Source organism: Dipteris shenzhenensis, chromosome 6 (assembly GCF_047967505.1).
Source record: "Dipteris shenzhenensis isolate YYH24624 ecotype China chromosome 6, Dip_SZ_1.0, whole genome shotgun sequence".
Lineage (NCBI taxonomy): Eukaryota > Viridiplantae > Streptophyta > Polypodiopsida > Gleicheniales > Dipteridaceae > Dipteris > Dipteris shenzhenensis.
In genome coordinates this window covers 23,005,401-23,020,699 of record NC_141601.1, presented here as the reverse complement: position 1 = coordinate 23,020,699, position 15,299 = coordinate 23,005,401, and the positions used below count along the sequence as shown (strand labels likewise).

At 38.6% G+C, this 15,299-nt stretch overlaps 1 protein-coding gene across 1 annotated transcript; it reads left to right on the top strand.

Moving 5' to 3' along the window:
* Positions 1-1,534: 1,534 nt before the first annotated feature.
* LOC147900941 (uncharacterized) lies at positions 1,535-2,021 on the top strand. Its single transcript, XM_087376402.1, has 2 exons — positions 1,535-1,632; positions 1,714-2,021. Exons 1-2 carry the CDS (start codon positions 1,548-1,550, stop codon positions 2,019-2,021), a joined length of 393 nt encoding a protein of 130 aa, XP_087232528.1. The 5' UTR covers positions 1,535-1,547.
* Positions 2,022-15,299: the final 13,278 nt, after the last annotated feature.

The window sequence follows — 15,299 nt, the reverse complement described above, 5'->3', positions numbered from 1 at the left end:
AAAAAAACAAAGTAGAACGTTTTCTTAAAAACCCTCATTTTTTGCTATTAAATTTTTTTTCTCAAATTTAGAAATATTTAGATGAAGGTGTGGCTTAAGCCACACCTTCAAAGGAAGCCTCTCCAAAACAACATATGGCATATGCCATATGTGAATTAATCATTTTGCTCAGTTTTGTATATTTTCTCTAAATGAGCTACATGTTCAAGAGGAGATGTGACATACGCCATATGTGAATTAATCATTTTGCTCAATTTTGTATTCTTTCGCTAAATGAGCTACATGTTCAAAAAAAAGAGAAGATGTGGCGTATGCCATATGTTTCACATTACCTTCATTTTATAGCTTGACACATCCTTCTAGTTGATCTCATATCTTTATTGATTCAGGGATTATGGTTCCTTAACCTCAGGTTGATACAAGTTACCATGCCTTGCCTTACCCACATCCATGACAGTCCCAAACCAAATCACCTGGCTAAGTTTGGGACCCCCGCTATAGCTTGACACATCCTTCTAGTTGATCTCATATCTTTATTGATTCAGGGATTATGGTTCCTTAACCTCAGGTTGATACAAGTTACCATGCCTTGCCTTACCCACATCCATGACATTAGGAACTGAGGGCGATCAAAGGTGTTCGGGTCTAAGTTATAAGTTGTGAGTGTGGCTTTTCGTAAATCTTTGATAGAGAGTGCGTTCGGATTCCAAGGGTATGGACCGAGTAGGATCTTTTGAATTTTGAAGGTTTCGAAGTTTTTTTAAGTTCAAATTTTCTGCGAAAACATTTTGAATTTCTAAGTGGTGTGGACAAAGTGCAAGTCTGACGTGTAAAAGGTTTCAGTATTTATTGTGGAATTTTTTTCAGTGTGAGGGACCATCCGCCCAAAAAGATTGGGTGATTGTGTACTCAAAAATTTCCATCCAAGGCTTCCAACTATAATTTGATATCGACTGGTGCGTTGTTGGAAGTTGCTGACTTGCTGTCATCTTGCTGCTGCTCTTAGCTAATAGCGACTGTTCACCTTGCTGCTCTCTGTGATTGTTCACATTGTACTCAAAGTTACCCTGTTGTTGACCAGCAGTCCCCGTACTAGCTTACAATCATCTCACAAGCTACACTAGTAGCCGCTGTATTAGCTTATAATTATTTCAAAAGCTTACAATCATTGTACTACAATCATTGTACTCAAGTTACCCTGTTGCTGACAGTAGCGGCTGCACTAGCTTACAATCATGTCACGAGCTTACAATCGTTGACATTTTTCCCTGCTAATCAATTTCTTTTCAAATATTTGCTTAGAGCGTCGCACTCTCAAGAGATAATGTTACCGATTTGAAGAGATTCGGCACTAACCAGCGAGTGGATTGACCCTGGCAGTGGATTGCCCCTGGCAGACGGACTAATATATATAAGAAAAGGCCTTGCGATCACGGAGAAACGTAAAAGCTAGCCACGCAATGTGTGACATGTATATACAAGAAAAGGCCTTGCGATCATTGCGATCACGGATAAACGTATAAGCTAGCCACTCCCCAACAGTCGGAATGGCTCACTCTCGCCTTCCCATCACTGTAACAAGCTTGTTTACTGCGATGATGATCGGTCTCTACGGCTATCTACTGCCCTCCTGTGAGTATCTACGACCTTCAATATTGCCGGGCGTTTTTCTACTGTATTTAATCTGGGATGATGAGCGTCTACTTGTTCCAGGTGCGAAGCCACTCGTGGAATTGTGCTCTTGCGATGGCGGACCTATACTATGCACAATGACTGATATACAGTCGGTCACCACGCCCAACATGACTGATCCGACAAACAGTTACTACGTAACTGTGAGAAACCTCTGTGGTTGCTGCTCGGCTAGCTGGATAGCAGTTGAAGGAAGCATACCGGGATATCCCACTGTCGTGAATGGCGAAGATGGTCTCCAGCCTTTCCAGGCTGTTACAGTTGGACCGCTTTTCGGAACCCCAGGGGATCATCCCCCTACCCAAGTGAATTACACTTGTATCTGTTGACTACTCAGATATCCTTTACAACATCCACCTTTCTTTAGCCGTCTCAATGCTTTGAGAAAGTCACTTTTCTAGGTTGAGAAAGTAAGGAAGTCTATGTTTAAAGTATGCAAGCTGTATCCTCGTTCAGATAAACTTCATAAGATTTTGCTTTTGAAAGGCCCTTGCAAGCCCTCGTCATCATCATGCCACCATATTAGCAATAGTGATGCTATATCTTATTCTTAGATATTCAATTCAACTAGAAGATTTTCATTTTTGCTAAGGAATATATGGCAGTTCAATTAATAGTTTTGAGGGTGTGTCTAGTCATCCCCAAGTAGTATGTCAAGGTTCTAATAATAATTTAGCATAAATGAATATGCAAGGTTGGCAAAAAATAATGGCTTGGCCTAGCATGACATCTTGTGGTTAACAACACCTCCTTATAAGACTTAACTTGAAGACTTGTAGTTGTGATTAAAAATTACTTGCAATTTAGCATATCTGACAAAATTTGTTTTAAAACAAATGTTTTATTTAAACAAGGATTTTATAATTATGGTAGCAACAAGGGATCTAAAGGATTATATATACGTGTGTGTGTGTGTGTACGTGTGTGTGCACGCATCTGCATTCGTGTGTGTGTGTGTGTGTAGTAAAAGGTCTAGCTAGTTGCATGGATAAACTCTCGATTTGGAGAGAGAGAGAGAGAGAGAGAGAGAGAGAGAGTTTAAGAAGTATGCTTCATCTCTTACCTCTATAAAGAAATGTTATCAACTTGATTGCACTTTTAATTTCTAGCATTTAAGATCTTTTGGAATAATTTTGAAATTTTAAAAATAAGAATTCCATAGATGTGTTAGAATGCCACACAGAGAGAGAGAGAGAGAGAGAGAGTTTGAAAAGTATGCTTCATCTCTTACCTCTATAAAGAAACGTTATCAACTTGATTGCACTTTTAATTTCTAGCATTTAAGATCTTTTGGAATAATTTTGAAATTTTAAAAATAAGAATTCCATAGATGTGTTAGAATGCCACAAGATTATGAAACTTATAAAAATTTAATAAATATAAGTAATCCTACAATGCATTAAAACCACACAAATTTCTAAACTTGCCACAAGCTCTTTCTTTTGCACCCTACATGATATGGTAGTTGAAGGAGCCAAAACTAGAGCAAGCAAAAAGGAGTCAAGATTAGGGGGAGAAATCAAGGAGAAATTTGAAGTCCAATGCCCTTGTTATGTAGTCAAATATTGTTGAGCCGGCATCAATTTTTCATGTCCTCGCAATGTCTCTCTTATTACTTTTAGGTAACATAGCAATGACAATAGTGTGTAAAGTTCTCTCTCTCTCTCTCTCTCTCTCTATGTATCTAACTATCTATCTATCTTTCTTTCTTAGCTATCTCTCTCTCTAGCTATGGCTCCACTGCTTCTCATCTTCTTGCTAATCTACTCTGCCCTCATATCAATTAGCTCCTCCTCTTCTGCTCCACTATAATCCAGTGCCAACTCAAAATGTGTAGAAATATGGGTGCATTCAACGGATACTTTTAAAAACTTCTCAACTCAAATTTTCGGCCCAATAAAGGCAATCCTTTTTACTTATGAACTAACATATGTTTTTCTAAAATTGAATTAGATACCCCCTCTTATTATTGTCATCATATTAAAAAGTGTTTTGAAGTTGAATTAAAAAACCCTTCCTTTTGAATGCACATGACACACTAACATTCTCTGAGGTGAACCTCCCAAGGGCTTGCTCTTGATGGAGTTAGTATGTTTGGAACATGCTTGATAAACTAGTCTACATGGCCAATTGCGTTTGTTAAATACAACACTCCATTCATGTTCTAAGGTGATAAGAAAATAGCATTATTTATAGTTCAAAAAATTTTCCACATTGGGTAGAAAGAAGGTCAATCTTGTCCAACTCTTTTTAGATTAGACTTTGTTGACGATTTTAAACTCTCACTCGACTAACTTAGAAGTGCTTGGTTTACTTCCCAACCTAGTGCTCTGCTTAGTGAAGATGCTCACTTTTGCAGTCCTAAGGTGAGTGTGCTCGGGTGTAGAACAAACACCAACAAATAAAACACTCGAAGGTTGGGGTCAGCTACCATGGATCTCCTCAGAAAAGGCAACTCCATAAATATTATTGAAAACAAGCATTTCATGGCTTATTTTCAGCTTCAAGTAGATCTAACCACAGGCTATGAAAAAGAGATAGAGCACAAGGACACTGATGACATGGATAATCACCTTGAAGATCATAATGTCCCAGTTGATGATGATGAAAAGATGGACTTACATGACCCGTTCAGAGAGAGGTTGGTGGATGAAGAGAAAGATTATGATGCCTTCTTTGATAATTATGGCTTGCAGGGTTATGTAAAAAGGCCACTACGACAATACTTAGCGGTATGAACTCTCTATTTCTCAACTAAATACAATTTTTTGAATAAGATTTAAATTTAAAGATAATGAATCTAATCTCTCATATTTGTTTACAGGCAATAGAGGGAAAAGAAATGGATGAAGTCAATATGGAGACACTCCCTTCTACTTCAGCAATGCAACCACCTCTAAATTTGATTGAAGAATCCCATGAGCACAAGAGCTTTAAAGACACCATGGAAAAGCAGAATGACCACAAACATAGAATACAAGCTATGACAGAGACCCATTCTGCAAATTTAGCTGCATTGGATAAAATGGAGAGCTCATTTGAAGTTAGGATCGTTTTGAAACGAGAACCTCAGTATTTGAGCTTTGGTAGAGAGGAGATTTCAATCCTCTCCAATCCTTTAAAAGAGGTTAATGACAATGTTATCCTGGCCATTCTCAGGTAACGTTTGTTTATTTGTTGCTACTTCAATGAGCTAACATTTTTTTATTTGTTTACAGTGTAGTTATATATCAGTTTCCTAGTGCAGAATGCAAATCAATTCTATGAGCTAACGTTTGTTTATTTCTTGGTGCAGTGTAGTTATTTCTCAGCTTCCTAGTGCAATGCAGAATCATGTCTACATGCTCGATACTCTCCTTTCTTCTATTCTTAGCTCTCCTCAAAAGACTATAAAAGATGTTTATACCAGGTTAAGCCCTTTGAGTTTAGATGGGGTGCGAGTCATCTTTATGCCTTATCATGAGGAATAAGTATCAACTCCAACCTTATTTTTCTATTTCTTTGGCAAGTTTGTGTAAAACAATAATCATTTTTATTCTGGTCGTGTAGCTCACATTGGAGTCTGATCGCTTGGGACTTTGAAGTCAACCGTTTATGGTTTGTGAATTCAATGGAAGGCTATCATGCCAACTCCCCAAGGTAATTATTCTCTTAATATTTTTGTTACTTTCTTATTTTGTATCTTATGATCATGACATATTAATATATTTAATATGTCATGATGGACAGTGCTGCATATCAACTAGTATCTGCTGTCAGAACAACCACGGAGCAACAAGACCAAGTAGAATTCAAATGACGTCTACCAGTGGAGCAAAAAGATGGGCACAGCTGTGGGTGGAGAGTTGCCTACAATTGCATGTTGTTTCTTAGAGAGATTTTGATTTGGAGTTACTAGTCAAAATGGAATCATATAGTACAGAAGTCGATCTACTAGCGTTTCGGGCTGAGAGTATTCAGCATCTAATTGCTACCATTGGGAAACAACCTAAAAATATGACTACATTGCAGCATGTATAAAACCTTATCTTTATACTTGTATGCTTGTTCAAGCCTTTAATTGGGTTGTGTAAATCTCATAACTTTTTTATATTTTCCTCTAAGAGGAGAAGAGACTGTGTCTAATGAAAGCATGCTATCTTTATACTTCTATGATTATTTAAACCTTTATTTTTATTTGGGATGTGTAAATCTCATAACTTTTTAAAATTTTCCTCCAAGAGGTGGAGAGACTCACTCTAATGAAAGCATGTATGAAACCTTACTTTTTAAATTTTTGCTCCAAGAGGAGGAGAGACTCACTCTAATGAAAGCATGTATGAAACCTTATCTACTTGTTTAAGCCTTTATTTGGGATGTGTACATCGCATAACTTTTTTATATTTTTATAGCAGAAGGAGGATGTAGAAGACATAGCAAGTGAAGAAGAATACGATGTAAACTACTCTCTCAATAAGATGAGTCATGAAAATATGACTCTATTGCAGCAGATTGGAAGTTCATTCACCACTATGTTGTTAATTCGACAACAACCTCATTTTTTTGAATTTGGTGAAGAAGAGATTTTAATCCTCTTGAATCCTAAGAAAGAGGTTAATGTCAAAGTCATTACAATCATCCTCAGGTTTGATGTAGCCTTTTCCTTGGCTTTATACTTTGCTTATTTTGATTAAACCCAAGAAGCTAATACTTTTTTTTAAATATAGTAATGTTATAGCAAATTTTTCTCAAAATATACAAAGCGTTTCATATATGCTCGATCCTCTTATTTCGGAAGTGCTTAGCAACAAAGAAGAAACCATAGAGGATGTTTGCAAGTGGTTGAAGCACGTTTCTATGAATGAGGCACGAGTTATCTTTACAGCATATTATGAGAAGTAAGCATCAAACCCTACTTGTTTTTTCGTCTCAAACACAGTAATTATTCTTTATTAATAATGCAGCTCACATTGGAGTCTGGTAGTCATGGACATCTTTGCTAAGAAGTGCTTCTTTGCCAACTCAATGACATCCGTCCATGGCACTGTGTTAGAGTAAGTATAGACTACACTTGTTGTCACTTGTTGACATGTAGATTGATATGCAATGCACATATTCACTGCTGTTATATGTTTTGATGTGCAGATCGGCTCGAAAGTTAGTAGGTGCTATCGACACGTAATGCGGCAATGTGACTTGGCACAACAAATAGAGTATATAACATGTCAGGTATCACATCAAGAGGATAGCCACATCTATAATTGTGGATAGAGGGTGGGCTACAATTGCTTTTTGGTACTTGGTCAAATTTTTGAGATACAAAATGACACCACACTGTCAACATATACGGATTTGCATCTCTATGCATTTATAACATGTACCATTCGAGCAATCATTAAGGGCGACATTATGGACCCTCCCACAAGGCAAATAAATAATGGCTCAGAGGAGTGAGAAATGAATGCCGTCAAAGAGTTAAAGGGGATAGAAGACCTCAACTCTACAAACATGGCTTCATTGGAAGAATTGGGAAGCTCTTTCAATAGACGATAGCCGATGTTTGTAAATGGTTATAGCCTTTACATTTACATGGCATGCAAGTCCTATTTATGGCATATCATGAGATGTAAGTATCATGGCAACCTTTATTTTCATCTTATACTGGCAACATTGTGTTAAATAATAATGATTCTTAATTATTCGTATAGGGAACATTGGAGTCTGGTGGTTTGGGACCTTGAAAACAACTATTGTTGGTTTGTTAACTTGATTGCAGGCTTTCATGGCTCAGTGCAAATGTAAGTATTCTATTAATCTGTTGTTACTTCTATATTATGTACCTTATGTAATAGACACACTAAGTTTTTTTAATATGTCATGATGAGCCGGTCGATTGAGAAGTTGGTATTTGCTATCAGAGAAACAGGACATTACAAAGACTCGCTAGACTTCCAAAAGCGTTTAGTAGTAGAGCAAGAAGATGGGCATAGTTGTGGGTGGAGAGTTGCCTATAACTGCATGTTGATTTTCAAAGAAATTTTCTCACTTAAGCCACAGGTCTCATCAGAAGACTCTTTGGAGCTCAAATATTCAGAGGAGGATATACAATTGTTTAGGGCTAAAATCATTCGAGACCTAATTGCTGCCATTAGAATACAATGTGCAACTAAAGCAATATCAGAGCTTGCATTTAAGGAAGAGGAGACTGAGTCTACTGTGAAAGCACTGCATACTACAGAAGAAGTAGAGACTCAGTGTACACCTACAGCATGACAACCTCCACTGGAAGCATCAGAAGAGTTGCTACAGCCTTCGCTTGCATTTAAGGAAGAGGATACCGAGTCTACTCTGAAAGCAGTACATACTACAGAAGAAGTAGAGACTGAGTGTACATCTAGAGCACCACAGCCTCCATTGGAAGCATCAAAAGAGTTGCCACAGTCTCCACTAGAAGCATCAGAAGAGTTGTGATGCATGTATGATGTTGTGTTTGTATATATCCATGAGGAGCATATTCTCATGATGTTGTTTATTCCATGAATATTATGGTTGACATTTATTTGTTGCAATGTATGAATCATGATTTAGTTTTTGTTGATTATACACCAATTTGTGACTTATTACTTAAGTGGCATTTAGTCATGATATTTATATATTTATTTCATGCACACAATTTTATGATATGAATGTCTGATGATGTGATTATTTGGAAATATAACCTTCTGTGATGAGAATTTTGATATGAATATGTGATGATGTAATATTTGTAATATATTTCATGGCAAAGTATCAATTCCCAATGCTCCACTCACTTAAAGTACAGCATTCCCAAAGCTCTACAAAATTTTATTCAATTGGACAGTCTCCACTCACTTAAAGTAGAGCATTTCCAATGCTTCTCTCACTTTATTCCAACCCTTATCCTTATCATAGCAAACACATCGTGCCTTAGTGCACTTGTATTCTTCCATCATAGTCCTTCCACAAACACTCTCTTATTTCTTACATCCTAGTCCTTTTGATTAACTTGTATTCATCTTTCACTTTACGTCTTCCCTCACTTTCTATCACTCTTGAAGGAGGGGCAGCTCACTGTGCATCCCTCGCTATCGCTCCCTCACTCTCCTTCTCCCACTTTCCCTCTAAGACAATGACTAGTTACTACCCGACTTCATTTACTGAACTCAAATTTTGTCTTAGATCTCTTTTGTATGGACCAATGAAGGGAAAATCATTCGAGGAGGATACGTTACGCACATGGATGCTTGATTTCAACTCAGTAGAAGAGGTGAATATCCTTAGCTTTCTTTTTCGCTTCTTTTAATCATGTACTTCTTATGCTAACGAGTTAAATTTTTGTACAAGATATGGCGGTGGCTAGAAGCTGTATTGAAAAAAATGGTGAAGATGAGGAAAGCCAAGAGAGAAAAGAAGAGTTGTTGAATGCTTACAAGTCGGCGAAAGATTCGAAACAAGTTGTGAGGAGAGTCTGTGAGGAGATTTGTGATGCGAGCCCTGGTTATGCATGCCCTACAAGTTTAAAGTCTGCTTGTTTTCATGAAGCCAATGCCATAGTAGGCACTTTCGAGGACATATGCTCTCTCTAATGACTTAATAGTCAAGTGATGGAAATTTAATTCCATAGAGACTTATGTGTTTTCTAAAGTAACTGTAATAGACAAGAAATGAAACTACAGTTCCACAAAGACTTTTTAGTTCTCTAATGTAAAGTTGTAATAGACAAGAGATACAAAGATGAGATCTTCTAGGCTGAGCTAATGGAAGGTGTTTTTTAACACCATATGGCTTTGAGTTATATGATCTACTTCTTGTACAAATGTGTCATGCTTTTTTTTAAATGTACTTTAGTTTTAATAACATGTCACGCCATTTTTTCTAATTTGATTTTTTAAAATCTTACTTTTTGTCTCTTTTAACAACATGAAGTCCTCTTTTTTTAATGTACTCTAGTTTTAATAACATGTCACGTCATTTTTTCTAATTTGATTTTTTAAAATCTTACTTTTTGACTTAAAGTTTTTTTTTATAAGAGCCTCTTTTTTTTAAATGCTTTATCCAAAATTATCTCACAAAATGAATTTGGACAGTGCACAAGTCTAAAATTAATGAAATAGGTGTTGTGTTAGGTTCCTATACATATTATTTGTGAAGACTCTAATGTGATAACCCTGATATCATGTTTTGTGTTCCACTGGTAGGATAACTTTGATATCTAGAGAATGGAACTTGTTCCATTCTCGGCAATCCATGTGATGAATGGCACTAGTGTCATTATCCACAAGGTCATGTAGGATGACACCACTGCTAATCTCCACGAGCTCTCATGGAGTATGGCATGGGTGCCATTCTCCACAAACTCCCATTTAGATTGGCATTATTTCACATATGAATTTGAGGATATTGGCACTAGTGCCATTTTCCAAAACATCATGAGGTTACTTGGAGAATGGCATCAGTGCCATTCATCACATGGAGAATGGAGAATGGCATTGGTCCCATCCTCCACAGTCCATGTGATGATTGTCAGTGGTGCCATTCTCCAAAAAGTCTAATGGTGTTGTGGGAAATGGTACTAGTGCAATTCACCAAATAATCATATGATGTGGTTGAGAATGACATTAGTGCCATTCATCACATGGAGAACAGAGAATAGCGCTGGTGACATTCTCCAAATAATCATATGATATTGTGGAGAATGGCACTGGTGCCATTCTCCAACCATCATGTGTTGTGGAGAATAGAATTTTTGTGGAGAATGGAACCAACATCATGGAGGATGGCACCAATTATACTATCCACAAACTCTCATGCAGGATTCTTCACATACTCTCATGGAGTATGGCACCGATGCCATTCTTCACAAATTCGCATTGAGATTGGCATTACTGCTCAGATGAATTTGAGGATAATGGCACTGGTGCCGTTCTCCAAAACATCATGTGGTTACTTAGAGAATGACATTGGTGCCATTCATCACATGGAGGATGGAGGATGGCATTGGTGCCATCGTCAAAAATCCATGTGATGAATGTCACTAGTGCCATTATCTAAATAATCAGATGGTGTTGTGGACAATGGTACCAGTGTCATTCACCACATGGAGAATAGAGAATAACACTTGTAACATTCTTCAAATAATCATATGATGTTGTGGAGAATGGCACTGGTGCCATTGTCCAACCATCATGTGTTGTGGGGAATGGAATGAGTACCAATCTCTAATCATCATTTGTTAAGGTTCCTCCAAATTTTGTATGAGAAAAATCTCACGTGACAACATTGGCATCTAAATGACGGCATCAATGCCATTCTTTACAAACTCACATGAACATTAGCATTAGTGCTATTGACATCTAGTGAAAAGTCTACATGGAGGATGACTCTAGTGCCATTCTCTAAAAGATCATAAGAAGTTGTGAAGTTTAGCACTGGTGCCATTCTCCAAATAATCAAATTATGGTGGGTAGAATGGAACTATTGACATTCATCACATGGAGAATGGGGAATGGCACTAGTGCGATTCTCTTCAATCCATGTAATGAATGGCATTGGTGCCATTGTCCACAACCTCACGCAAATAATTGGAGAATAACACTAATGGATGAGGATGATGATGAGGATGATGAGTATGAAGAAGAGTCAGTTGTGAAGCATGGCATCATCAAGGAGTGCATCAGGTGCTATTGTAGTAGGGAACATGAAGTTGTTGTTGACATCTTTACTAATGGAGGTGTGTTATTACAACCATTGTCAAGCAAAAGAAAAGTGATCGCACTGATGAAGAAATCCTAATAGGCAACAGATGTCGAGGCTATGTGTGTGGCACATGCATCATATAATCCCCATATTAAGATATGGTCTAGCATTGAGAGGCCTCTTGAGACACATAGAGTTGATTCACCTATAGTAGATGAAGGAATTAAAGGGTGAGCATCACATTGAAGACTTGCGACCTTTAGTTGAAGCAGATTTTGAAGCTATTGCAACAACATGATCAAATACCCCTGATACATGTAAGGGATACAAAGTCCCACACTTGGCACCCCTAGCCAAAAGCATAGAGCCCTTCTGAATTTTCCAACTCTGAAAGCCAAAAGTGGTGTGAAAACCAGCATCATCTAGTTGACCCACTGAAATAAGACTCTTGGTCAACTTAGGCACATGTCTCACATGTTTCAAAATAAATGCAGACCCATTTGCAAAAGAAAACTTTATGTCACCTACTCCCACTATGTCACATGCATAGTCATTTCCAAGATGCACACAACCTGTCTTTCCACTGTCATAAGTGGAGAACCATTCCCTATGGGGAGTAACATGGAATGAAGCACCAAAATCCAAAATCCAATCCTGGGAATATGCATCATCTGAAGTGGCAAGCAACTCTGTAGATAAACTAGACATGAAGAGAACATCATTGTCACTATCATGTGTGACTGCATTGATCTCCTCGATCTTCACTTTTCCTTTGTCCTCCCTTGGACTCTCTTCCTTTTGATTTGCACCCCAATTTGCATTCTTTTTCTTATACTTTTGCTCTCTTTTTAGCTTGTAGCAATCCTTTTTCATATGGCCCTTCTTGCCACAGTGGTAACATTCAATGTTCCGTGCCCTGGATTTGCTACGAGACTTCCCTCTTTCTTAGGACTTCCCCCTGAACTATGATCTACCCCTTTGCACATTTAAGGCTGCATCCTGCTTGTTGCTATCCATAGACTTCCGTCTGATCTCCTCGGCCAACAAGCTACCCACAACATCATCAAATTTCAGTACTCCACCAGGTGCAGAGTTACTGATAGCTGTACGGAAGGTATCCCATGAGGATGGCAATGAACATAAGAGAAATATTGCCTTAGTCTCCACATCAAAATTCATTTTCTGAGCCTGAAGTTGGCTGAAAATAATATTGAATTCATTCAAGTGAGAAGCAATGGAGACCCCTTCCTTCATCTGCAGCTCAAACAACCTCTTCATGAGGTACTCCTTATTAGAGGCAGTTTCCTTCTCATAAGTGGCACACAGTTTCTTCCACAAACCTTCCGTGGTCTGCTCATTTACTACTGTGAAATAAACTGACTCTGCAAGATGAAGTCTAATAGTAGACTTTGCTAATGCATCCAACTCATTCCAATCATCCTCAGACATATTTGCAGGCTTAGCTTCAATCCCTGCCAAGGGTTGAATAAGCACATCCCTTATTTGTTTCTTCCACAAAGAAAAGTTTGTCCCATCAAACTTTTTAATGTTGAAAAACTCCTTTTCAGACATGGAAGAGGATGCCATGATGCAAATGAAACAAAATCCCAAATGCTAGTGCCTGCAAGAGAGAATCACACCAAATACCAGGTGCACCCAAATGTGTATGCCACAATAGAGTGAAATGTCACCAAAACTCAAAGCTCAAAGCATCAAAAGATGCATCTGACTCATGTGCATATACTATGCATCCATATGAGCAAATCTGGCCCAAAAGAAAATGCCAATAAGTGCTAAATGACTCAAGCATAAACACCGTCCACTGGCATATGCATCAATAATATCTCATCCAAGAGAGCATAGCACTATCAGTGCATCACTAGCAATGTGTCAAAGCTGTCCCTCAGCATAAAATAGCATCCATGTGCAAAGCGTCCATAAAAAATAGCATCCCATAAGGCAATTTGGGCCTATCAGCGCATCCAACAAGGACCGCAATGCATCCAAATGGCCTATAAATCATCCACTGCAACCCAATGCATACCACGAATGAGTGCACACTGCTCAAACTGCAACCAGAGTGATATGCATAAGGTATGCTCAAGAAATTATAGTCCCACGGTAATGAGCGCTACTGAAAATAGAACCTGAGATGCCTCAAAACATGGGCGCCATTGCATAATCGGACTCAGCAAGAAAATCTGCAAATATCTCTCTTCTGCCAGAACTCCAAAATCCCAACCGATGAGTGAGAAATGGGAGTCAATACTTATCCACTGCCATGTGGCATAAATCTAAGGTTTCAAAACCTTAGAATGAAAAATGCATAACAGAGAGACGAAATCGAATACACAGAGATCTATAACTCTGAAAATCCTCCACCGAATCGTGCAAGAACTGATAGGTAGGGGTTTTTGGGCGTTCGGAATGCAATGGGACAGACGGTTTTAGAAACCGTGGTCTCAATCACTGGGTCCAACACACGGACTGAAAAACGTTTTTGGAAACAGAGCTGTTTGTAAACTCCACCGGAGTGCGAATGATGAGCAACATAGAAGTTTTAGGACCTCCTAAGTCCACCAGAACTGACAGATCTGCAAATGGTTGCTCCAAACTTGAGTTCCAACACCCAGGCAAAAAACGCAGGAACTGACACAGTGAGTCAGAAATCCAATGAAATGATCCCAGATTCAAGAATGAAGGTGTTTCCAAGCTCCTGAAGTGAAGTGGACACCAAAAGCAAGCAATAGTTGCCTCTACAAGTCAATATGGAGTCTCTGTCATCGAACGGAACAAGGAAAAGCTCAAAAAACGACTTTTTCTTTGAAAACTCTTAACAGGCTCTCAAAACCACTTCGCAAAGCCAAAGTGACTTTTCCAAAGGTTCCTCCAAGGTCTCTGCACACTCGGATGTAAGTAAAGTCACCCACAAAGCTTTCCACAGAGCTTCTCCTTCCTCCCACAGAGCTGCTGAGCTTCAAGCATTCGCGCACGCTCAGCTAGATCACCCGGGCTCTGATACCAGTTGAGAGTGCTCTCAACGGAAGCAAGAATGGAAGAAGGAGAGAGAGAGAGAGAGACAGAGAGCCACACAAGTTTTGGTGGGTGTAGAACCACCCTAATCTTCTTTTTCATTCATTTATATATGTGTTTGAGTATTGTACATAACCGGGGTAAAGGCACAGTGACCTTTAACCCCCACAATCCATGCAAGATTTGGTCTCCAAATGATTTGGTATGTGCCACGTGGAAGGTATAATGCATACATTTTTGCAAGCACTCCCTACTAGTGACTACGTATGGAAAATGGCACATGTACTAACCAAATACGCATGTGGACTTATCTGTTGGGGATGAAACTTTGCACAGCTCTTAGGCTACCCTAAACCTACATCCATGCAAGATTTGGTCTCCAACTAATTTGGTATGTGCCACGTGGAAGGTATAATGCATACAATTTTGCAAGCACGCCCTACTAGTGACTACGTATGGAAAATGGCACACGTACTAACCAAATATGCATGTGGACTTATCTGTTGGGGATGAAACTTCGCACGGCTCTTAGGCTACCCTAGACCTACATCCATGCAAGATTTGGTCTCCAACTAATTTGGTATCTGCCACGTGGAAGGTATAATGCATACATTTTTACAATCCCTACTAGTGACTATGTATGAAAAATGGCGCACGTACTAACCAAATATGCATGTGGACTTATCTATTGGGGATGAAACTTTGCATGGCTCTTAGGCTCCCTAGACCTACATACATGCAAGATTTGGTCTCCAACTAATTTGGTATGTGCCACGTGGAAGGTATAATGCGTACATTTTTACAATCCCTACTAGTGACTACGTATGAAAAATGGCGGACGTACTACCCAAATACGTATGTGGACTTATCTGTTGGGG

Bases quoted from the DNA above. Each gene is read 5' to 3' on its own strand.
- LOC147900941 (XM_087376402.1), top strand. From the start codon at position 1,548: ATGGCTCACTCTCGCCTTCCCATCACTGTAACAAGCTTGTTTACTGCG. The intron at 1,633-1,713 runs GTGAGTATCTAC...TACTTGTTCCAG, and splicing joins CGGCTATCTACTGCCCTCCT to GTGCGAAGCCACTCGTGGAA.